The sequence below is a fragment of the Eschrichtius robustus genome, chromosome 5 (assembly GCF_028021215.1).
Source record: "Eschrichtius robustus isolate mEscRob2 chromosome 5, mEscRob2.pri, whole genome shotgun sequence".
Lineage (NCBI taxonomy): Eukaryota > Metazoa > Chordata > Mammalia > Artiodactyla > Eschrichtiidae > Eschrichtius > Eschrichtius robustus.
The window spans coordinates 51,158,359-51,184,308 of NC_090828.1; the positions used below are offsets into that span (position 1 = coordinate 51,158,359).

Genomic DNA, 25,950 nt, shown 5'->3' on the forward strand with positions numbered 1-25,950 from the left:
TGTGGAGCACAGGCTCCAGACGCGCAGGCTCAGTAATTGTGGCTCACGGGCCTAGCTGCTCCGCGGCATGTGGGATCTTCCCAGACCAGGGCTCGAACCCGTGTCTCCTGCATTGGCAGGCAGATTCTCAACCACTGCGCCACCAGGGAAGCCCCTATTATTTTTTAAAAAATATTTTACCTCCTCAAGATGTTTGGAATAGCAGTAGTTTAATGAAGAATTGTCTATCACGTGTTAGACCAGAGGGCAGACTGATGAAGAACACATTTCTGGGTTTTCCTCTTTCCTACTGTGTCTGGTCATGAGGACCAATCTCAGGTACTGTTAAGTGTATGGTTTGTCTCAGGAGCCCTTGATGGACCAAGTTTCTCCACATGCTGGGACCCTTCTGTTGGACTTATCTTTTCTACTGATCTATTTTACTTATCCACTTTTGAATCTTAAGCAAACCCTAATTTAGAGCAGCACAGACCTTTTCGCATATGATTACTAATTTTCAGGACATCAGGCTACTAAATAATTCACTCAAGTGACAAGATAATGCAATCAAGTGGTCAAGATACCACATTCCTGGATTTAATATTGATATGGGACAGTTAGTTTGGCATCAGCCTCTATCTGTTATTCTTGTTAGTTTCCGCTCACAAAATATATCCAGCCGCTAACAAGGGGATTGGGTGACAGCACAGTTGACCCTTGAACAATGTGTGCGTTAGGGTTGCCAACCCCCAGCACAGTCAAAAACTCATGTGTAACTTTAGAGTTGACCCTATGTAATAATAGGCCCTATGTAATAATAATTCTGCATCCGTGGATTCAACCAACCATGGATCAGGTAGTACTGTAGAACCTATTCATTGAAAAAAAATCTTCACGTAAGTGAAACTGCACAGTTCAAACCTGTGGGTCATTTGTACAAGAACCTAAATGCAAATCTAGTGTTAAATTAAAAAAAAAAAAAAAAAAAAGACTCAAGCCAGTAAATCACTAACATCTTTATATATGATCAGTAATACATTTATACTTAGCTTGGTGGTTGACCTAAATTTTCTTATTACTCTTACTAAAAACAAGATTATTCACCGGAAGAATTTGGGTACATTTATTTATTTTATTTTTGGCTGCACAGCATGGCTTGTGGGGTCTTAGTTCCCCGACCAGGGATTGACGCTGGGCCATGGTAGTGAAAGCGCCTAGTCCTAACCACAGGACCACCAGGGAATTCCCGTTGGGTACATTTAAAGTTTTGGTTTATATAAAGTGGTATACTACCAGAAAGGTTATTTCCTTCTCATCTTCAGAATCAATTTTATCCTGCAAGTATCATTACAGAAAATTTTAAATGAATTTTGTTAATTTAAACTTTGTACTACTTCTTTTTTTTTTTTATGTGGGATCTTCCCGGACCAGGGCTCGAACCCGTGTCCCCTGCATTAGCAGGTGGATTCTTAACCACTGCGCCACCAGGGAAGCCCTGTACTACTTCTTAAACAGTCATGATGGACTGAATATGAGACATTTGAGTTTGTTGATAGACCTAAGAAATTAGACTATTACACAAAAATTGTTTAAATGGATTAAAAACACTACCTCTTCATTAAAAACTTTCTTATATAAGTATCTATGTAAAATATGTCCCATAGGAAACAACATAGTAATGCTTTTCTAATAACTGTACACGTCAAAGAAAATTCCTGCTTTGAATACTATTAGAAAACAAGGACAAATTTAAAGAAAACCTTTAAAATATTAAAATAGTTATTTTGAAATAGTTATTTTATTTTAAAATCTTAACCATATCCTTAAAATGAAAAAGATATGAAAGACATTAAATAAAATTTGGGAAACTAGAACAGGCAAGCATCATTAATGCCCCAAACGCACATTCCCAACAGTTTCACATAACCACATTAAACATCTAATTTTCAAGTCTAGCTGCCTGATAGAATGCACTCTGGTCTTTGAGAAATGGTGCTGTGTTACCCAAGGCTAGCTGCACACAAAAATGGTGTTGCTGAGAAAAATGCCATGTTTTACCTGGCACTCTAGAGGGGCTCTACTGCACTAATGTGGCCGTTAGAACCTTTAATCCTGTCAGCAGTTTTTAAATACCCAATGATACTGACATGATTGCAAAAAATTCTGATGCATGCTACTTTTATGCTACATGTTACTTAACATGTCTCCCAGGTCATCCTGGCTTTTGAGCTGATTCTACAGGCACTTACCTAGGCCCAGTTACAGGATACATAATATTTACTATTTCATTTACTGCCTAAGATATTTCTCAACCAGTAAGTTTGGCATTCTATTTATAGGTAATAGTGCAGGTATCTATAAGCTTGTTTATGGGTCCCATGTCAGAATTGTGAATTTACAGACACTAGGGAGACAGGGACTAAGCCTTGGGTTTAGTTTACTTTTGCACACTTCTCTGTGTCCAGCATAGCGGTACTCTCATAATTGGTACCAGTTCAGTAAATATTTACCAAAACTTCTTCAGGCATTCCATTTTGGAATTCTTGTAGAAACAAGCCAATTTTGAAGATCTTCTAGGCTTTGAAAATTTAATAAATGAAAGGCACTTGCCATTACTGATCATAAGTAAAAAAGGTGGTATAAAATTAAGGTTAGAAGTGGTGATTCTTCTGTGTGTGCCCACATGTGTAAAGTGGAATTCAAGATAAGAAGTTAAAAGATACACAAGAAACAATATGGGAGAGAATATGAAGAATAGGGTTAGACTTGAAAATGAAAAAAAAATAGATTACTTTTTGGATAAACTGCAGTTATAAATTAACCTTTATGAGGAAATTTTGGGGAATGGGGTAAAAACAAAACAAAACAAACAAACAAAAAAACAAAATTCTCCCACCATAATAAAGCATGATTCAAATAGGTTTTTGGGAAAACTTAAGTTTTGAAAAAAATCTGTTGACCTCTTTTGATCAATTGGGATTTTTACCATTCCATACACTCTGAATTATAACTAAATAACTACATGTTACAATGTTTTGTTAACGTGCAAGGAAAAAAAATTTGGATTCTTTGAGCCTGAACAATTAAGAAACTAAAAGATCCCATCCTTAAATTTTTATACTTGATTTTCTTACAAAATTAACTTCAGTTGTTTGTTAGGCCAATATTTATCTGAAAATGGCAGCCTCCAACAGTAAATAATTGGAATAAACACAGCATCATTATGAGCTTTAGGGAAACAAATCTACAAAGTTAATTTTTCCTTCTTGAATAATAAAAGATTGGACAGGAGTGAAAAACCAAAACCATGAAGGAAAAAAGGCAAATGTAAATAAAGGATATGCATCAAAACAAAGTCCAGAAGTCAAAAACAAATATTAGAAAGATGCTTCAAAAATCAATAACCATCACAGGGAAAACATTATGAAAGCAATTCAGAAAATAAATGAACACATATCTTTAAAATATAGAAATATTTGGGATACTCTACAATGCCCAGTTAATTGCTATAAATATTTTTCCCCCTCAGGTGTATATGGATACTATAGAAATCAATAGGATTTGTTTACTTTCTGTTATAAAAATTTTTTCTCGTATGTGAAAAATTAAAACCAATTCTTCAACCTTTAGAAAAGGAAAGAAAATGAATCTCTTCACTATAATACAGCATGAAAATAGGGTATCTGTTTACTTTCCCACATTTTGAGTATGTTTTTTAAATGAAATACATGGTCAGATAATTTCAGAGATCTTTTTAGGAGAACAGGTGACTGAAAACCAAGTTCTCTTTTCAGGCCAGCCACAAAACTTGAATTGATAAAGTACACTTTGTATAACTTAGCATGTACGCAGATAACAGAGCAGGCTCATGTTTGAGCCAGCCAGCCTAAACATCTTCCTGTGGGTCAGCAATCTGTGGCCCACGGGCTGAATGTGGCTTGTGGCCTATTTGTGTATAGCCTTGAGACTAAGAATGGTTTTTACATTTTTTAAAGGGTTGTAAACAAAATAAAAACAGAGAATATGTGACAAAGAACCATCTATGGTCTACAAAGCCTAAAGTATTTACAATCTGGCCCTTTACAGAAAAAGTCTGCAGACCCTTCATTTATATTAATGTTGTACAGAATTCAAGCAGTGCAATTACAAGTCCAAGGTAATGTTCATTTATTCCCATCCAGAACATAGTAACATTCTGAAAAGGTGGCTTCTGACGTCATCTGTCAATTTCTTTTCAATTTTTTTCATTTTCAACATCATTAAAGTTCATCCTACAATAATAATATAAAAGTGATTGAATTCCTTTCTCTTTCAACATCTAATGTTAAAAAGAAGTTAAAAATTATAAACTGACCTAAGTTTTACCTTCTCAAAAATAATTACCCAATATTCTTATTTAATAGATCAGATGAAGTATACCTCGCCTGTTATAACAATGGAAAAAGGGTATCTCACAATTCTCACCTGCCCATGGCAGATAATACCAATTATAACTTACCACACTTTCAAAGTCATACTTTGATGTGCTCTATAACTTAATTTCAGTTAGCATATTCTACTTTATGACTAATGTTTTCGATTTCAAATGTTTCACTTGAGATAAGCCACAATTTTAAAAATAAAGCATCTTGAGAAAACGAACATAGCCAAAATATCAGAAAAACATTTTTGTTCATGGAAACAAAAAAAATAAAGTTTCATAACTATCTCTTTTCTATCTTTTAGATTTAGATAAAACATAATTCTTGAGGTAGGTTGTAAAGCTTCCTATACCAGGGTCTGTAGTTCTAATATGGATCTATAAAGCCAGACATCTCTAGCCCTCTTCAGAGGCTGTGCTGTTCTTTCGTCTTTTCACCTTATAGGGAAAGAAACGAAGAAACCTCATGTGTGACTGTATTAAATTCCATTCAGAAAGCACTCTAGCATTCGTAAACTCTTTGGTCTGTTTCTAAATATGTCCTAGAATGATACTGATTTAAAAAAGGAAAACATGAATAGATCTCTGAAGAATAGCAGGAAAGAGGCTGCAATGCTTCTTGATAGATTAATAATTCAAGGGTGGGGGGCAAGATGAATACAGGTTTTGATACATCCTGACTATACCAAGAACAAAAGAAAACTTGCTCTCCAAAGTGTTATGAGGCTCAAATCAATGCGTTTACATTTGAGCAAATTTTAATAACTTATGACCACAGTCACTATTTTTCTGTTAAATGGTTTTACTTGTCCCAATTTCTAAGCATTTAAGTGTCCAGAGGCTAAATTTGTCATATTTTCCAAAGAAGAAATTTCTAACTACCTTATTAATTTTTAAAGCTTCATTTTACTGTTTATTGATACATATACTATATAGTAAGAATAAATTTAAATACTGTTTGCCAAAGTCAGCTCTAGATTTAGTCCTTACCTTATTTCTCTTTCCATGATTTTGGAGGTTTTCCAATTTTTCATATATTAAGGTAGTAATCTCTTTTGCATCTCTGGAATCTATTTGCTCTCCCCAAGTATTTCTCTAAAATTGAAAACATTCTTCTTATAACCTTTTAAGTATCTAATCAAATCATGACATTTCCATCTAAGAAACTTGATTAAATATTCCTTAAAGTTCCAAGTGTTTAAAACTTCAATTTCAAGGAAATGCTGCTGCAAAAGCAGTTAACCAATGATTTACCTGAAATAAATACTAACAATACTTTTATGGAAACATGTAAATTAATACCTTGATTAAAATGCATTGCTAACTCCAAATGCCTCAAAACATCTAAATTGTTTAAGATGTCCCCAGAGGACTCAAAGCATTCTAATCTAAAGTCATTGGCATAGACAAAAACCTTGACCAACTACAACAGTGCAAAGCAATGTATATTTCCTGGTTCTCATCTGCCCACAGCAGGAAGGTGGCTAAAAAGCAGGGGAGAGGACAGGTCAATACACCCAGGCCCGCTTATTTTGGATCTGGAGCCACCTGTTTCCTTCTTCCTGGTGGGAACTCCAAACTGTATGCTAGGATTTTGTTTCTGTGTATAGCTGCTCACCTGGTTTGAATTTCTCACTTCAATCACCATTCTGCTTTGGCCTTGTCTGCTGGACTTCTGGATTCTACCCCTGCCTTTCCATTTGGACAGGGATATTTTGGGTCCTCATCTTATCCTCTGGACACATGGTAACATCATGTTTTCAAACAGCTCCCTGTATGGCCTGGTTAATTCTGCGACTGCTCATTATACTGATACTTCCCTAACATCATTCTACCTGAAGAAGACGCCTATTTATGTCACCTAATTCTCAGGTGTTCTGAGAATTGGGAAGCTAGTGATTCCAAAGGAATTAAGATTCAGGCTCTGGTATAAAGCTCCTTTACTATCACTGAGTCCTGCTTACCCCAGACTGTTCTTAAGACAGAGATAGCTTCCTCATAAATCAAAATCCTTCACTGAAAAATCTATATGTCTGACAAATCTACATTTCTGAAATTCATCATCTAATTTCTTTAGCTCTATTTCAAAATGTATTATAATCAAAAGTAAATAACACAAGATCTTAAACTGATATTCTTAAAAAGTATATATTAAAACATTTGAAATTATTTCAATGTTTTATGAGAAAACATGAATGCATGGCAGATATTTCTTTTTATCACAGTTCTACTGTCAAAAATGTCTTATTCTTTTACTTGGGAAGACAGCAAAGGTCATGAGTCCTTTCAGTTAGCAATTATACTGGCTGAAAGATATATGCTTTTGTATCAATGACCATAGAGACCCACTGGTAATGAATGCCAAGTTTTCTTGTTTAAAAAAAAAAAAAAAGCATATTGTCAGTGGCCCAAAAACAAATTATGAATGAACCATGGAACCCTAACTTTTATAGTCTAAACCAATAATAAGTATTCCTCAAGATAAATGCTCAAGTACTAAGGCTATTTCAAAAGTATTGACAGTATTCTCTTAATTTTCTCTTTCTTTCCTAGAAAAACTAATTATAAAGATAATATATGTTAATCCTATAAAAGTAGGAAATACAAAACTTCACTGAAAATAATTACCTTGAATTCTACCACCCACAGAAAACTACTATTAGTATTTTGGTGTGTCTATTTAGTAGTTCCCTATTCAGGAGTATAAAAATTTTAAGGCAATGGAGATCTTATCAACTGTGAGGCAGAAAAATCTTTTAAAATCCCTTGGTGTGTATGTGAAAAGAAGCTTGTTTCAGTGACATGCAGTGAAATTAAAAATGACAAAGGGAAAGAAACTAGAAAAAAGCATTACCTGCTAAAGGAAAGGCACACAGAAGAAGGCATGTACATACCTTTGCCCTTTCATAAGGATAAAATTTAACAGTTGGATAGGCTCTGATACCAGCTTTCTGGCAGGTTTGAGCATAAGCTTGACAGTCTACTTTTCCAGCTTTCACTTTTCCTTTAATCATCTGAAAAGAGAAAAATATGCTTTGCTATTCTCTTTGGCATATACTATTCTGGCAACCACAAAGCAATATGATACTAAAAATTTTAAATATATATAAATCTAAGGATTTGTTACTTAAAAAAAAAGTTTTAATCATTTCCATTCAAACAAGATTGCTTCCAAATTCTTACTAGCTCTGAACTCTTATTTACCTAGCACAGCCCTGCCAATAGCAAATAAACTCTCCTTTGCCTTATCAAGAAAATTGAGAAGCTTTATCCTGAACTACTTCTTCGCCTTCCTCCTGTTACCCACAGTGTGTCTGTCACACCAGAAACGTCTCAGATTCTGTCCTCCACCTCCCTCAGGTCTCTGGTCTCATCTGTTGAGGCAGCACCCTTCCTCTTGTGGAAGGCTGACTATGTCTACATTCTCTGGTCCCTCTCTCTCAGAGCTCTTTCTCACTCTTCAGTATATACACATATGACCAAAAAAGAATTCCTTCCTTAATTGCCCTGGTTCCTCTAGCTACCACACTGCTTCTTTCTTTCTCTTTTTTTTTTTTTTTTAAATTTTTATTTATTTATTTATTTTAAATTTATGGCTTGTATTGGGTCTTCGTTTCTGTGCGAGGGCTTTCTCTAGTTGTGGCAAGCGGGGGCCACTCTTCATCGCGGTGCGCGGGCCTTTCACTATCGTGGCCTCTCTTGTTGCGGAGCACAGGCTCCAGACGCACAGGCTCAGTAATTGTGGCTCACGGGCCTAGCTGCTCCGTGGCATGTGGGATCTTCCCAGACCAGGGCTCGAACCCGTGTCCCCTGCATTGGCAGGCAGATTCTCAACCACTGCGCCACCAGGGAAGCCCCTCTTTCTCTTTTTGAGCAGTTTATTCTTTGACCACTTCCTCATCATCTACTTATTATCAACACGTTTTAACTAGCTTCTGTTCTTACTGCTCCCTCCACTGAAACCACGAGAAGTTCACCCATGACTTCTATTTGGCCAAACTGAATGGACAATTTTCAGTCTTCTTAATGGGTATCTGTCACTACGGACCACACCTTTCTTTCCTCTTTTCTTTCTTGGCTTATCACTATTCTCTTGGCTACTCTACTCCTCTGGCTATTCTTCCTCATTTCTAGCATGGGGACCTCCTCCTACACCCGCCCCTCAAATTAAAATGTCCAATCACAGTTCCATCTCTCATCAACAATTTTTTTCACTGTGAAAAATCTCCCAGGGAGATTTTATAGACCTATCTGCTGCTGAACCCTATTATTCCCCTTGATTTCAGTCAACTAGGTACTGGCCTGTTTCACTTAAATAAGCCCCTTAAACATACCATTTCTAAAATGAATCCTTTCGCCTTAGCCCACTACTCCTTCTGTCCAACTATTCACTCAGTTCAGGCCAGAAACTAGGGCCATCCTAGACTCCTTTTTCTACTACACTTACCACAAACAAATACCAAATCCTAGTCATTCCTGTATCTCTCTTACACGTGTTCCATTCTTTCTATCACCACAGCCATAATCCTGGTTCAGGTTATCACCTCTCACTTCAGGACAATTAAAATATCTTTGCTACCTCTAATTTTGTCCCCAAGGCTGGGGTACTCAACAGGTGGACTAACTTGTGCTAGGGCACCAGCAAAGCTGCATGCAGAAGCATGTATGCACGCATGCACACACACTCATAGTGAAGGTCAGAAACATCTAGTTGACTTGCACTTTAGGTTACAGAAGGACACCATATTGTTTTTGGTGCTCTGATCTTTCTCTGATCTTGATGGCCCATGTTCAGTCCGTTCAATGTGAGCCTTCTAAAATATAAAATGGATCCTGACATATCCAACAGTTCTCTTCCAATGCTTATATAGAATACATTCTGAACAGTCTGAAAACAGTGAGGAAGAGTGTACAATGTGAATAGTGTAGGCAAGCAGACCAACCCATCTCCTTCTTGCCTATTTAAGAGCCTCAGTTTTTGCCACTCCCCTTCTGTCGTTATCTTCTGGTAATCCTGGACCAACAGTGGAGAAGCCTGAACATGCTCCACTGGCTTGTGTCCCTGTATCTTTGCAAATTCTGTCTTCTCTGTTTAGAGTGCTCTCTAGCCAACCCTTTCAAAGTGCCACACTCCTAGTCATGTTGTAATTCTCATCTCAAATACTAACTTTCCTGTGGAGCCTTTCGTCTCCTCCTGGCATGACTCTGACCACCTTCTTCCCATACTCTTGTTTCCCTCTAATTTCACTATAGTAATGATCCTATTGATTTATACACATCTATTTGCATTTTATCTTCCCACTAGATTAAAATCTTGTTAAAGACATGGAATTTTTGTCTTTCCATTTTTTTAGCCCTAATATTTTGCATAATGCTACTTGGTGCTTAGGATTTGCTGAATGGCCTTTTTAATAATTTTCTGCTATATGCAAGATATTGCTGCATTACAAAATATATAACTAAGTTTTTAAGGGATAAGGGAATAAAACATTTTTGTTAGACTTATTGGAGAAAAAGGAAGCATAAGAGGAAAAGAAGATAGAAGTAGAAAAAAATGAATAACCTCTTATTTCAAAGACCAGTCAATAACTAAAACAATGTTTTATGGCTCCATAGGGCTTTGAAATCCTTTTGCTAAAAAATTCCCCCGGCTTGGGATGTTCAGCTTTTGTTTTAGATTTGTGGAACTGGTACTGACTTTCTCATTCTAATGAATACTTCAGAGCCAAAGGCAAAGTTCCTTCAGTAAAGAGGTGAGGAAGCTATCAGTCTGGATGAGGCCACTGACAGGACTGTTATGACAGAAACACCAAAACAGACTGCATTTAGTTTAATTTTATAAGCGTTTACTGAGTTAAGACACAGGGGATATACAGATAGATAAGACATGTATCTTGCCCTCACAAAGCTCATAGTTTTATAGAGGAGAAAGATATCTAAATATATAGTTAACATGCATTGTATAAGCACACTGATGGAGTACATGATATCCAGGTGACACTGCTTATGTGGGAAGGTTAGAGAATACATAATGCCATTGGAGCTGTTTTGTACAATAGGGAGAAAAAAAATCCAGATGACCAAGGTAAGGAAAAGGCATTTTAGAGAGGAAACAGCATGTACATAAGGGTACTTGTTCAGAGAACCTGGAGTACTTTGTTGTGCCTGGAGTGTAAGGTGTGAGGTCAGGGAGAGAGAGAAAGCTGAAGAGGTCAGAAGGGTCACATCAGAGATTTGTAGTCAAGGATGCAGGTCAAGTAATGTGGTTAACAGGAAGCCACAGAAGGCGGTATTTCAGAAAGATCATCAGGGTGGAACTGAAGAAGGTAGACTGGCAATATGAGACTTGTTAAGAGGCACATATGATTGAGTCTAGATGAGAGATGATGAAGGCTTGAACAAAAAAGGCTAGCAGAGGAGATGATAGGAGATGACAGATTTGAAAGGCATTTAGGAGATAGAACTGATAGGATCTAGTGACTGCCTGGATGGCAGCAGAGTAATGGTGATGGGAAGAAAATAAGGAACAAGCAGAAGAAGTGAGGTTTCCGGCTATTTTGGTTAAGAAGACAATGTCAACCAAGATAAGGATGTTAGCTAAAAGCTTTAATAAAGAAGGAAGAAATCTACTGCAAAGATTATAATCACAGAAATGGAACAGAGTTTTTTAAATTCAGAGGAAACTTTTAAGAAATAAAATTATATTTACTATGTCTTATCTAATTATTAAAACATGCCAGTGACCACAACTTATTTAAGTAGATAGACATGACTTACCCTAGCCAAGAGCTCAAACTCTGGAGCAAAGTTTTGGCAAGGTCCACACCAAGGAGCATAGAAATCAACCACCCAATGGTTTTTCCCTTGTAAAACTTTTTCATTGAAAGTCTGAGGTGTTAGATCTATAGATGCTTGAGGTAAAAATCTGTGACAAGGGATGAAAATTATTTTTCATTATACAAACCAAAGCAAACATCTAAAATAGAATATTAAAAATCTTTCTAAGTTAAATGACTTCAAACAATGACAATGTAATAATGTAATAAAGCACAACCTTATCTTGGTAAATTATAATTCTTTACTAAGTACTTTAAAATGCTTGAACCTTAAACAACTTAGTAAATTTAGCTACAGACATGAGAGGAAGGTAAATAGCATTGAATATAATTTATACAATGATACATATTTTAATTACTCACCCTAGACCCCAGATTCTTAGGGAATAAGCATCCCTATTCCAACCATTGTAACTACTGAAAGAAGAAAAAATACGTAAGTTGTAGACAGTTATTTTCTATTATTGGACATGTTCAGAAAACAATCTCTTTGTAGCAATTGAAAAGATAAGTTTAGTTGACTGATTTCATCTAGCATCTCTTTTCTCAGATATACCCAGCTGCAAATACCGCTTACATGGCTTTCCAAATATATTTTTCTCTAGTCTCGATGTTTTTTTGTACTCTGGACAGACCTGAATGTTTAGCTGCCTGCTGGACATCTCCTATAGATCTGTGGTAATGGCAAAACTCCAAATCTCCAAGGCTTTACTTTCTGAACCTTTATTCCAGTTATTACTGTCAAATTCCTACCCACTTTTTAAGACCCATGAGGACTAGTGGAAATAATGTGAGCAAAACCCTCTGGTAGAATACCTGAAACCAAATAGGGGCTTAATAAATGTTCTTCCTCTCCCCATTTTCTTTACTAGATTGTCAGCTTCATGATCAGTGGGACTATTCAATTCACTTTTCATCCTGTAAATTTCTGATTAGCACACTATCTTAAACATGGTGAGCTCCCCAAAATACTGGTGGTTTAACTTTTATTTAGTTAGGATAACTTTTAAATTTTAACTGTATAAATAAATGATTATATAAACATCTTCAAATTTTAGAGAACACTTACTGATATTGATAAGCTTTATTTGATTTTGGGGGAAAAAATCTTATCTCAGGGTATCTCCGAACATTTTCTTGGGAACAAAAAGAATGATACTGTTGGCAGTCTATACTGCCCACATTGATCAGTCCAGTTAATGTCTACAAAAGAAAAAAGAGATCAAAGTAATTAGAATAAAATTACCATAACTATTTTATATATGTTTACAATAGAGAAATAGTCACTGTGAGATGATTATTATATTATTTATCAGTGATTTTCACCAAATAAAAATGGTTAAGGGCTTAAAACATAATAGAACATTTATAGTAATGCACTGGAAATCTAATTTTGTAGTCAAGAACTTATTACAATTATTGCAGATTAAATAATTGATTTTGTTCATCTATGACATGGGGAAAATTGTGTGGTTATAAAATTCAAAGTGTTAGAAACCAAGAACTAATGAAGTTCTTTGCAATGGCATTTCAAAGAGTTACTTTTTCAAATGCAGCCATGCGTCACAGATAGCATACTGAGTCACGCCCAAATTTAAAAATTTTATTGAAAAGAGCAGAAAATTATATTATTATGAATTTAAGATACTAGAAATAATTTTAACTCTTAGGTTTATTATTTATCTTAGAAATAAATACAAAATAGTAATTTCATTTTCCATTCTCGTATTTAAATAATTTGTTCCCGATCCTTCATGATTTATACCGCTCTGTAGGAAATTTAAAAATCTGTTTCATTGATCAAGGCCAATTTTTTCTTACTTTAAAGTCTCAAAATATTGTGAAGAAACTGTATCTTTAAGCTCTAAAAATGAAGTAGAAAAAATGTTAATAGGAAATAAAGGAGATCTTTGTGTTGATGCTGGCAGAAATTTGGTCAAATATACACCAAGTCACATAGAAAAAAGGGTAATTATTCTATACTATTCATATACCAGACAGAAGCAGAGTTGAAATCTAACTGGTATATAAAAAGTGATCAGAACTTTTATTAAGTGATAATCTAGAGGTGGGTTCACTCATCTCAGTTTCAAAATAATTGTTAAATAAACATTCTTAGTAAATGTTAAGATTTACAATAAACTATTTTACTACACCCGGGCCATTCTTTTCCATTCTGGCATTAAGACTTGACACGGATGACACCATGGAGAATAGAAATCAACCATCCAGACTTCGTCATGTTTTCTTTGTTTAACTAGTTCATTGAAAGTGGTGGGTGTCAAGGAGATCACTGAAGGATTCATAAGGTCCTAAAGAGAATACAGCGTTCATTGTAACAGATATAAAAAGGAGTAGTTCATATATTCTTGGCAAATTGTTGGTATATGTCATTTAGAAAGGTTCCTGTTTCTGAATAATCAAAAGATACATTAGGATATATAAAGAGAATCTACAGTGAATTATTTTAAAAAGTAAGAAATGATCCTTAATTTATTTTTTAAGTTTGGATTTTGCCCATCAGTCTTATTAAATCAAGGTGTATTTTCTTATTTCTATACATCACTAAAATCATCTTAGGTAGAGAAAAGAGGCAACTTTAATTAAGGTTAGAGGTAGATGAGGCAAGAGTTCCAAGAGCTGCCCAGATGTCTACACAGGCCATATAGTTCTTTTTGGAACCAATAATTGGTTTGGAAATGACCCTTTAATTATTTATGGAAAGCCTACTATTCTATTTTTCTGACATTCCGACTTGAGATACTGCACAACCTCAGATCACTTGCTCCAAATGCTGTTTTAACAGAGCTTCAGTCTATCATGACTGGGTAATACTAATGAAGATGTTTGCTTCCCTGGGGAAACAATCAAAAACAACACAAAACAAGAAACTACTACTTTGGAGGAGGAGGGAGAGATGAGCAGGACAGAAAGTAGAATGGTCACTGCACGGATAATAAGCTAGAATTGTTCATTTCTTTCTTAGGAGTTCCCCTGTAACTATTTTAGTCAATTAAGACTGTTAGTGAGAAAAAAGGAGATGCTGTAGATGCAGAGCACTTCTGGGCTAATAACACAGCAGGCTCGGCATAAGCTGCCTGGGCCTGAAGAAGTCCTCCATTGGCGCTTGGGGTAAGACTGTCCTTAGCCACATATTTCTTGGAATTATCCAAGAATGGGGCTCACTGCTATTTCATCTATATGGGACCGAAAAGAAATAATCTGTGGTAATTCTACCTGAGAAAACAGGGAAAGGGGGTGACGAGGCTTTATGTAAAAGTTACAATTTCATGTGTTAATAAATAATTGTGTCCATAAGTACAAAGCACTATACTAGGTAACAAACAAGACATATACTTGCTATAAACTCTGAGAATAAGTCTGTAATATTTAAAAGAGTAGAAAATTTAACAAATTAATGTTGTCAGGAAATGTTTTGGCATAAAAAGAACAAATCCTATTATTAAACACTATCAAATATTCATACAAAGTGTAAACATACATGGAAGGACTTATAGCCACAGGCTGTAACTTAAAATACCTCTACGAACTCCAAGATCTGTTCAGCAGAGTGATGTCCTTCATATTCATGAATGTTGGACTGGTTGAATACCACTGTTGTTGGATAAGCCTGAATGTTATACTGTTAGGAATGAGAACACAAATTAAACAAAGATTTTATACACTTTACCCAACTGTTTCAAATTCATAACCAGCTCTCCTTTATTTAAGTAACAACAACAAGATTTTAAAAACTCATTGCTAAACTGCTGGTGACTGAAAAATTTTAGCCTGGCCAGATTTAGCAAAGGAAATAGATTTAGTGTTGTACTCCTGAGTATCTGATCCTTATTTATAGTTACTCCATTAGCCATAAAATCCACAGGCACTGAAACACTGAGAAGTGAGGATGGGTAATTACTAGCTTGGTCCTCTTCTGCTCTCCTGAACCAAGGTGGATGCGGATGTAAAGAGCAGACTAATCTCTAGCTTGAGTGTTTTTTTTTTTTTAAATACCATAATAAACACTCCAATTTGTTTAGAAGTAGAAGAAAAATCAGGAAATAAAAATAGCAAGAATATGGGCTTCCCTGGCGGTGCAGTGATTGAGAATCTGCCTGCTAAGGCAGGGGACACGGGTTTGAGCCCTGGTCTGGGAAGATCCCACATGCCGCGGAGCAACTAGGACCGTGAGCCACAACTACTGAGCGTGCGTGTCTGGAGCCTGTGCTCTGCAACAAGAGAGGCCACGATAGTGAGAGGCCCGCACACAGCGATGAAGAGTGGCCCCCACTTGCTGCAACTAGAGAAAGCTCTCGCACAGAAATGAAGACCCAACACAGCCCAAAAAAAAAATAATAAATAAATAAATTAATAATTCATGTGTATAGAACCATATTTTAGGCTAAAGAATTATGAATTCTGCCCTAAAAATGAGGTCACTTTTTTATTCTTTGCTCAAGTCAGCTTTTATGGTAAAAAATACTATAACTTCCTCCTCAGAATTAGTATGAACACTAATCCAGAAAGCACTTCTCTAAAGTTTTTCTTCTTATTTATTGTTTTTAAAAAGTTATAAAGAGATCCCTATCTGTGGATTTGCTGTAGCTGAACTCTGCATCCTCAAAGTTGAAAAGCACTCATTAGCAAACTGGAATCTTTGACTAGGATTCAAAAATAATTTTAGAAAAAACAATGGAAACATTTATCAAACTTTCATAAATGAGCACAAATAGCCCATTAGATGAACAAAACAATAATTTTATCTAACATTTGACAAGTCCTTATTATGTGCTGAGCACCTTTTTAGCACTGACACGTGGAGTTTCTCATCTGTTCCTCACATCAATTCTATTCAGAAGCTAAAATTACTAAGTCAACTTTATAGATGAGGAAACTGAGGTACTGAGAGGCTAAGTGACTTCGTCAAGTTAACCAATTAGTGAGTAGTGAATCCTGACCTCTATTCCAGGTGAATTTGATGCAATCGTTTTAAATCTTTAAACTTTGCTTAATTATCTATAGGATATTTAAAAGTTGAGATTAAAAGTAGAAAAACTACAGGAATTCAAATTAATTAGTTTATCACAATTTTTTATCTTTGCTTAGCACCTTTTTAAAGTCTCATACAAGGCATTCAAAACCAAAGAAAGGCCTTATTTATTTCATTTTTTAAACTTATTTTAATGAAATTTCAAACATAATGAAAAGAGAGAATAATCTAACAAACACTCACGTATATCTCTGCTACATTTAAGGATGATTAACTTTTCTGCCATTCTGGCAGACTGTTGAAAGTTCTTTCTTCATCCCATTTCCTTTCCTCCCTGACACTAGGAAAGAGCATGTATCCAATCCATTGATGTTTTACACTTTGGCTACATGCATATGTATCCCTAAGCAGTATATTGTAATGTTTCAGCACTTTAAACTTTCTATAATTTCATCATACTCTATACTATCCTGCAACCTGCTTTTTTCATTATATTCTTGAGATTTACCCATGCTGGTAAAGACAGATCTAGTTTTAAGTCCTCTATGGTTATTCCACTCTGTGACTGGATAATTTATTTATTCATGTACTTGCTATTGTCAGCTAAATTTTAAAAAAAATTGATGGATGGGGAGGGTGTATGACTATTGCTATAATTTGTACTTTCTTGATGACTAGCGAAGTCGAACATTTTCCATATTTATTGAATTTCCTCCTTTACAAAATGTCTGTACACTTTCTCATTTTTCTTCTACTTAAAAAAAATTGATTTGTAGTCTTTAAATATTCTGGACAGTAAGGTTTTGTCAGTTATATGTGCTGCAAATATTTCCTCAGTCTGTTGTTTGCTTTGACTTTATAATGTCTCTTTCTTTGGCAATAGTTTTAACATTTAACGTAGCCAAATTCATTCCCATTCATAATTTTTATCCTTAGTGTATGTGTGCCTACACAGGCATGCATGTCTGTGTGGAATGAAATTATTCCTCACACAGATGCATAAAGATTTCACCCTACATTTACTTCTATTATGTTTTTAAAACACATTCTTTTTTTAAAAAAATTGAGGTATAGTTGATTTACAATATTGTTTTAGTTTCAATTGTACAGCAAAATGATTCAGTTTTATGTATATATATTTCAGATTATTTTCCACTAGAGCTTATTACAAGATATTGAATATAATTCCCTGTGCTATACAGTAAGTCTCTGTTGCTTATCTGTTTTATGTATAGTAAGTAGTGTGTATCTGCTAATCCCATACCCCTATCTGTTCCCCTCGCAAGCTTTGGTAACGGTAAGTTTCTGTGAGCCTGTTTCTGTTTTGTGTATATACATTCGTATTTTTTTAGATTCCACATGTAGGTGATTTCACATAATATTTGGCTTTCTCTGTCTGACTGACTTCACTATAGTACTCTCTAGGTCCATCCATGTTGCTGAAAATGGCAATATTTCATTCTTTTTAATGGCTGAGTAATATTTCATTATACACACACATCTTCTTAAGCCAACTGTCTGTTGATGGGCACTTGGGTTGTTTCCATGTCTTGGCTATTGTAAATAGTGCTGCTGTGAACACCAGGGTGCACGTATCTCCTCAAATTAGTTTTTGCTTTTTCCGGATATATATCCAGGAGTGGGATTGCTGGATCATGTGGCAGCTCTATTTTTACTTTTTTAAGGAAACTTCATACTGTTTTCCATAGTGGCTGCACCAATTTATATCCTCACCAACAGTGTACGAGGGTTTCCTTTTCTCCACACCCTCTCCAGCATTTATTATTGTTTGTAGACTTTTTGATGACAGCCATTTTGACTGGTATGAGGTGATACCTCATTATGGTTTTAATTTGCACTTCTCTAGTAATTAGTGAGTTGAGCATCTTTTCATATGCCTGTTGGCCATCTGTATATCTTCATCATAATAATTACTGAAAATCATCAGATATCCAGTGTTCAAGTTTCCCCAATTATCTCTATTTTTTTTTTCTGGAGTTAGTTTATTTGAACTGCATCCAAACAAGGCCTAGACACTGCATTTGAATGATGTCTTGTGAGTCTTTTTCATCTCTTTTTTCCTTCTTTCAATGTATATATCCAATAAACTGGTGTTTGTCCTGTAAGGTTCTCTACATGCTGGGACTTGAAGATTGTATGTACCTGGTGTCACTTGCCATGTTCCTCTGTCATTGGATTTCCTATACACTGATATCTGGAGGCTTGATTTGATTTAGGTTTTTTTTTTCCCCAAGGATATTTTATAATTTCTAGTTCTTCCTAAACTGAAGAGTATTTATTAACCTAAGAAAATATTTTGTATGTAAACAAAAGTTAAGAAGCTCATTTAATTTCTATTAACTACACTTAAAAGACAAAGAATAAAAACTATATACCACCAAAAGGTAATATTAAGTTAAAAAAAATCTTAAGTAATTGAAAATCGAATAATCATGTATTTTATCAAGTCAACTAAAGATTTTTCTGAGTTTCATAAATAAGACCCTGTCTACACTGAACCACATATTATCTATTTACATTTAGTCCAATCATAATTTTATATCATTTTGTTGAAGTTATTTCTTTAAATAATTTGTTACTACTCTAAATGTTAGATGTACATTTGAAAGTTATTTTATTGCTTTAACATTAGGCTGCCAAAACATTTTACAAAAACATTAATTAGAATAAATTTTTTGTACTTTGCCTTACCATGTTACAGAGTCCCTCGTGAACTGTACAGTCTAATGTACCAAACTTAAGCTGACCGTAAAGATGCTTTGATGCTTTTCGTAACTCTGGCAATAAAGCTCGACATGGTGGACACCACTATGAAAGAAAAAATATTCATAAGCACTGAGCCAAATGAAACAAAAAAACACACACCATTTTTACAAGCAAATGCCAAGTAAGACAAACCATACTTAGTTACAAATCTTATGCATTTATATTCTCAGTCCTTGGAGGGGAGGGGCAAGTATATCAGCCTTTCTTAGAAGTAATATGTGACAGAGGCCAAACTGAGTAACATGATTCTAATATTCATGGTTCAAGGTTACCCAGAAAATTTTTTGGCTGTGACAAGAGAAAATGACAATATCGAAATCTGACAGATAAACATAACTTACAGGGGCAAAAAAATCAACTAGCCATGGTTCTTTGTCATTGGCAGGAAAATTCTGAGGTCCCAGTGTGGTAACGTGAGAATTAACACTTTCTTTGGCAAAGGCAAGTATATCATAAAGAATCTTCTTTCCTTTGAAACAGAGAAAGAGAAAAATTAAAATCTACATTCTGTCTTTTTATCCATAGAAACATTTCAAAGCTTTTGTACTTGAAATATTAAAGAGAAGATAAACTTACTAACAAATTGATTTTGTTGAGGTTTTAGTGTTCTGTATACTATATACACATAGGTTTGCTCTGCCAGGAGAAACCTTTCCTTTACTCTGTTTCTTAGAGGATCAGATAAAATGTCAAGATCTCTTTGAAAAGTTCCTTCATCCTCAGAGGCAGAATAATTTCCTTGCAGTGTTGAGTTCTTTTTACTTACCTGAAGTACTGTTATAGCCTCTTAAATCTGTTTCTTCAACCTAGACTTCTCTTATGAATTCAAAACCTGTATTACCAACTGCCCAGTGGAAATTTACCTGGATGTCATATAAACATTTTAAACAAAATATATCCAAATTGAAGTTGAGCTATTTTCCCCTAAACTTGCTCCTTTTCTCACCTTCCCTACCTTTGCAATGGCATAATCATCCACTAGGTGCCTAAATTAAGATTTCCCAGAGTTATTCTTGCCTTCTTTCTTTGCCCTTGTATCATAGCTCCATCTCTTACCATCTCCAACCCCAATTTAGGCTACTGCCTAAATTTAGTCTGACCTACTGAAATAACCAAGCTGGTCTTTCTGTTCTGCCTTCCTTAACTAATTCATTTTCTACACTGCTACCACAGGCAAGTTAAAAAAAAAACATTCATCTGATCATGTTGTCCCCTTGCTTAAAGACCACTGCCTAAAGAATATACTCCTTGGCTTGGCAAATAATAGCTTTCTTAGGACCAGCACATAGTCCATTTTCCCATGTGCCCTCTGATTTATTCACTCGATAGTCAATATGAAGTCAAGCACCTATTATGTGTCAGGTCCTGTTTTAAATGCCATAGTGCATGCAAAATTAAAAAAGATACAGACCTTCTCCTTAAGGAGTTCACAGGCCAGTAGAAGAGAGAGAGAGAGAGATTTTCATAAATATTTAAATAGAGTGATAAATGACACCACATTCTCCTGCTTTTTTCTCACTCTTTAGCTGCTGCTGCTTGAATTGCTTCAAGAATTCTATCTTTGACAGTCCCTTAAAAGTGACCCATAGGGCCCTGATTTTGTCTCTCTATGCACTTTTGACAAGTTCATACTCACCCATGGCTTCAATTACCATTGATATGATGATCATTTGTATCTACAGTTTTAGCCCAAACTCTTCTCCTAAGGACCAGGCCTATATTCAACTGTGAACTGGGGGTGTCTACTCCATGGCACCTCCTCCCCCAGTGTTCTCTTCCTCACAGAATGGTGCAATCAGTCACTCAGTTGCCAATTCACCACGTCAGAAGCTTGGGTTTCCTTTTCTTATTCCCCTACATCTAAACACAATCACTGGGGCTTCCCTGGTGGCGCAGTGGTTGAGAATCCGCCTCCCAATGCAGGGGACACAGGTTCGATCCCTGGTCCAGGAAGATCCCACATGCTGCGGAGCAACTAAGCCCGTGCGCCACAACTACTGAGCCTGTGCTCTAGAGCCCGCGAGCCACAACTACTGAAGCCTGCACACCCTAGAGCCGGTGCTCCACAACAAGAGAAGCCACTGTAATGAGAAGCCCACGCACTGCAATGAAGAGTAGTCCCCGTTCACCGCAACTAGAGAAAGCCCGCACACAGCAACGAAGACCCAATGCAGCCAAAAAAAAAAAAACACACACACACACACACACACACACACACACACAAAAACAAAAAAAACCCCACAATCATCAAGTTATACTGATTTTGTATTCTTGGTATTTAAAAACTCTGTCCACTTCTTTTCATCCACATTACCACTATTTAGATAAGGTAGCCATCTCCTCTTACATAAATGACTGCATCAGACTTCTACCTGCTCTCCCTTCATCCAATTTTTGTTTCTATCCATTCTAGGCAGCCAGTCGCCTTTCTAAAATGTAGAACTAGTTAAATCATATCTCTGCTTAAATCCATGAATCCCTCTGCTTTGCCTCCAGGATAGAGTCCAAATTACTTTACCTGACAGAGGAAACACATAATTTGGACCCCTGGTGCCCTCTCAAACCTCAAGTCTCATTCCTTTCCACACTCAACATTCCAGTTATCCTGAAATTCTTGCTTTCTAAGAATGAATGAGGTACCCTTTCATTTCAGAGGCCATGAATACATTTGCTGGTTCCTGGGCTTGGAATGTGTTTAACACCTCTTTATTTGTATAACCACTACTTCTACTTTAGATCTCAATGAAGAGCTTGCTTTCTCTAACCTCAGAAAATTATTCCATCTATATGTTCTGCCTAAGTGCAACCCATACTTATCTCTTATGGTAGTCAGTCTCCAAGATAGCCCCCAATGATCCCTACCTCAGGTACTCATACCATTGCTGTACCAGGGTTGGTGTATGTGACCAATAGGATATGGTGGATGTGACGGTTTATATTATCTGAGATCAGATCATCATTGCGTTTGTGTGTGTGTGTGTGTGTGTGTGTCTCTCTCTCTCTCTCTGATAATTCATTCTGAGAGAAGTGAGTAGCTGTACAGAGAGTCCCACCTGGTAAGGAACTGAGGCCTCCTGACTATGCCATGAGTCAGCTTAGAACCAAATCTGCCAGCCTCAGTCTAACCTTCAGATGACTGTAGTCCTTACCCACCCTGACTGCAACCTCATGAGAAAAACTGAGCCAGACCACTCAGCTAAGCTGTTCTCAGATTCCTGAACACCAGAAACTGTGTGAGTTAATAAATGTTGTTTTAAGTTGCTAAGTTTTGGGGTAATTTATTACTCAGAAATAGATAATACTCCTCACTTCAGACATTTTAAAAGTTGCCCATCTACTTGTCTGTTTTCTCTACTAGTTCATAATGTTCATAATAAACACCTATTTAAATCCAATACTCAATACCTATTTAAATCCAAAGAAATAATACAAGTTATGCTGTAAAGTTAGTGATGACATACAAAAGGAAGTACTTGGGTATTCATGGTATATTACAGGGAGAAAATGCTTTATGCAAAGTTTTGAAGGGTGACTTGGAGTTTGCTAAATATTCTGAGGGGCAGGAAGAAATGATTACAATGCAGGAGGAAGAAAAAAATCTTGTGTAAAGGCATAGGAGTGAAAGAACATATTTTCAGTGATCCACAAGTAGTGGAGCTAAGATTATTGGGAGGGGCAGAGGTGGGAGATGAGGCAGAGGAAGATGAGGCAGAGGCAGATAGTGAATGTACCCTATTAATTTAACAACTATTTACTGAGCTACTATGCACCAGCATCCTAGGTGCTGGAAATATAGTGGTGAGCAAGACAGACAAAGTCATTGCTCCTATGCTAAGGAATCTGAAGTTTATTCTAAAAGAGATCAGGAGATTCAAGGCAAAAAAGTGACATGTGAATGTTCTAGGTATTCTAGGGTAATAAATCTGCAAATAAAACAAGTAAATAATTGTAAAGAGAATATGCTATGAGACAGTTATATTGGAGAATATTAAAGAAGATGAAGGAGATGATGGACCTGAAATAAGGCAGCGAGGGGGAATCTGAGAAATATTTCAGAGGTGAAAAAGAACAGAACTCCATTATTAAAACTTGGGTCATTTCCAGCACTTTCAGGAGGTGGCATAGTTTAGCGTGGCTATAAGCCTAGGCTTTGGAGTCAGACACATTTGGATACAAAATCTACCTTGACCAATTACTAGTTGTCATGGGCAAGTTACTTTATCTTTCTGAGCCTCAGTTTGCTCCCTTGCTGGGTTGTTGTGAAGATAAAAATGGATATGCACAATATGCAAATTCTTTTAGAAAAACATCTCATTTATAAAAAATACTGAATAAACAGTAGTTACTGTTAAGTTTATCTTGTCAAGTCTTTGCTCACAGAATTCCTTCAGTCTATAGGGTCTCACTTGTTTTTCTCTTATTTGCTTTGGGAAATTGAGCATTCAAATGTCATTTTAATTCAAAGATCACCTCCTGACCTATACTATGCAAAAGTCTCTTTATTTGATCTTATAATTTATACATAATGACTATTACAATGTTTGTCATATTTTCTTATAAATCTCCCTCCTCTCACCCACCACTAGATGATATTTTAAGCTTGTTGAGAGCAGAGTCCATGTCTTATAATTTTGCATTCCTAACACCTAAAAGAGTGCTTGTCATGTAACAGGCAAAGTATCAGTATCTGTTATTTACTAACTGTGTTATAGTCAGTAGTTTATGTCTCTCTTTTGCTACATTTGACCTTTTTCAGGACAGGGGCGATGTTGTATTCCAAACCCTAGGAATTGGAACTGTACTTACATGATGCAGGGCTAAAGTCCCAAAAAAAGGTGAAATGCAGAAATATAAATTCAAGAGAGATAACAAAGCAGTTAATGGAGATGTCTGGTCATCTAGTGTTTGAAAAATCCAAAACAATGTCTAGAAATTGCCCATAATGATTGAGATGCTACATTTGGCACACTGAAATGGAAACTAGGTGTTTCTTACTTTTGTCAACAAGACAAACCCTGAAATTCCTTACTAGCCTGACAAGTCATCAGAGCTCTTGCTGAAACAGTGATCAAAATATTGGGGAGAAAAAAGGGATTTATTTTAAAGAGTAAAGAAGATAAAACGACTATATTTAATTCAAAATATCTTTCCCCACAAGAAACAAATTTACTAATAAATGGGAGGAAAGTTATTTTTCATAATCATGTCCACATAAAACAAGGTTAAAAAGTAGAATTAAGAATTACTATTTGAAAATCGAGAAATTTTTATCACTTTTTCCCTTCTTACCATGATGAATTTCAAATTCCTTAGTTCCTTGTCCTTTAAATACTGCTAGACATGGCTGAAAAACATAGAGATTACTACAGATGTCTGGTGCAGAGGAACAGTCAAACTTGCCAACCTAAAGTATAAAGAGAAGGTTTAATCTGTTGAAAATAAAATCTTACCCATTCAGTTAAATATTCATAAGGATAATCCAAAAATGACATTGCTATAACAACACAGCTTCTAAACAGAAGTTAATGGACCATGAAAGAAAGAGAAATCATTAATTTACATTTAACACTGAAACTAAATTTAGTTATAAAAAAAAATGCCTCCTAGAGATTTCAAAAACCTGAGAGGAAATTTCCAAGAAAATATTAAGTTGTTTAAGAAACCCACCCTTCTAAAAATGTAGAGAATATTTATATAATCTTGGGGTGGGGGAAAGAGAGAACATCTTAAGAGAGACCCTACAAGCAGAAATAATAAAGAAAAAGGTTCACATTTTCATATGGTATGGAAAAAAACCCAGTGGGCAAATGATAAACCAAAAAAAATATTTGTAGCATTTAAGACAAAGGATCTATTAAGAAATAAAAAGATGAACATCCTATCAGGAGAAAGAAAATGGGCCAGAGACATACATGGAAAATAAAGTAGAAAGCAAATAAATGAAAATGAGTATTATTAGCAAATCATTTTGGCCTATCAGAACAGTGCTGATTATAAAGAATGATAATACCAGGGCTGGCACTGGTATAGAGAAATGGTCACTTACATGCTGTCAGTAAGAATATAAACTGATATAAACTTCCTGGAAGACTCTGGTAATGAGGATAAAAAACTTTGAAGAAAATATATACCCCTGGTTCAAAAAATTCCTCATACTGCATTTTTGCAGTATATCTTTTTGATATAAAAATGGAAACAAAGTCACCAGTAAAACAGGATTTGTCAAACAATCATGGTGTGTAACCATACAGTGAAATACTGCTTGGTCTTTAGGATGATGACTGATACATTTACATATACATACACACATATACACATATATATTTCACTCGTATGTGGAAAAATTTATATCACTAAATGGAAAATTTTACAAAAGAGAATTTAGTGAATCTAATTTGATTAAAAAGCATACATATAAATTTACATGTGTGTCTATTACAATGGCCATTACAATATGCATATATGTGCACACACATACATATGCCCACACTTAAAAAGCTTGAAAGGTTATAACAGTAAATTCTTAGTAGGTTTATTAACAGTGGAGAAAATGTGGATAATTTTTAGGCATCTACTTTAAATCATTTTTGTGCTTATTTGTATATCCTAATTTAAAATAATGAATATGTAATTACTTACATAAAGAAATAAGAATTTTAAAAAGGGAAAATATCCTATTCTATAGTATGCATTCCAGAAAAACTATCATACAGATTTATCACATACCAACTACCCAAGAGAAATGAAGGTCAACCTTTTTCAGATATCATTTTAACTTTTAATAGAAAAAAGAAAACGCAACAGAAGAACAAAGGCATTTAGGGGTCTCTTAACCTAGAATTTCAAATAAACATTTTTATGTTATTTAAAACATTAACTTTATGTACTAAATTAAGAAGAAAGCACATAAGCAGAAGGCTAGGCAGAATACACTT

At 35.4% G+C, this 25,950-nt stretch overlaps 1 protein-coding gene across 1 annotated transcript in view; it reads right to left on the minus strand.

Moving 5' to 3' along the window:
- Positions 1-4,129: 4,129 nt before the first annotated feature.
- The window catches only part of DNAJC10 (DnaJ heat shock protein family (Hsp40) member C10), a 61,803-nt gene continuing 39,982 nt past the window's right edge, over positions 4,130-25,950 (minus strand). The window contains exons 14-24 of the mRNA XM_068544824.1: positions 24,305-24,419; positions 19,357-19,484; positions 18,941-19,057; positions 14,777-14,878; positions 13,392-13,547; positions 12,305-12,438; positions 11,599-11,652; positions 11,177-11,324; positions 7,294-7,413; positions 5,390-5,494; positions 4,130-4,250 (exon numbers count right to left, since the gene is read on the minus strand). Coding sequence (XP_068400925.1) covers positions 4,239-4,250; positions 5,390-5,494; positions 7,294-7,413; positions 11,177-11,324; positions 11,599-11,652; positions 12,305-12,438; positions 13,392-13,547; positions 14,777-14,878; positions 18,941-19,057; positions 19,357-19,484; positions 24,305-24,419 — 1,191 coding nt within the window. The 3' untranslated portion in view covers positions 4,130-4,238. The remainder of the gene's footprint in view (positions 4,251-5,389; positions 5,495-7,293; positions 7,414-11,176; positions 11,325-11,598; positions 11,653-12,304; positions 12,439-13,391; positions 13,548-14,776; positions 14,879-18,940; positions 19,058-19,356; positions 19,485-24,304; positions 24,420-25,950) is intronic.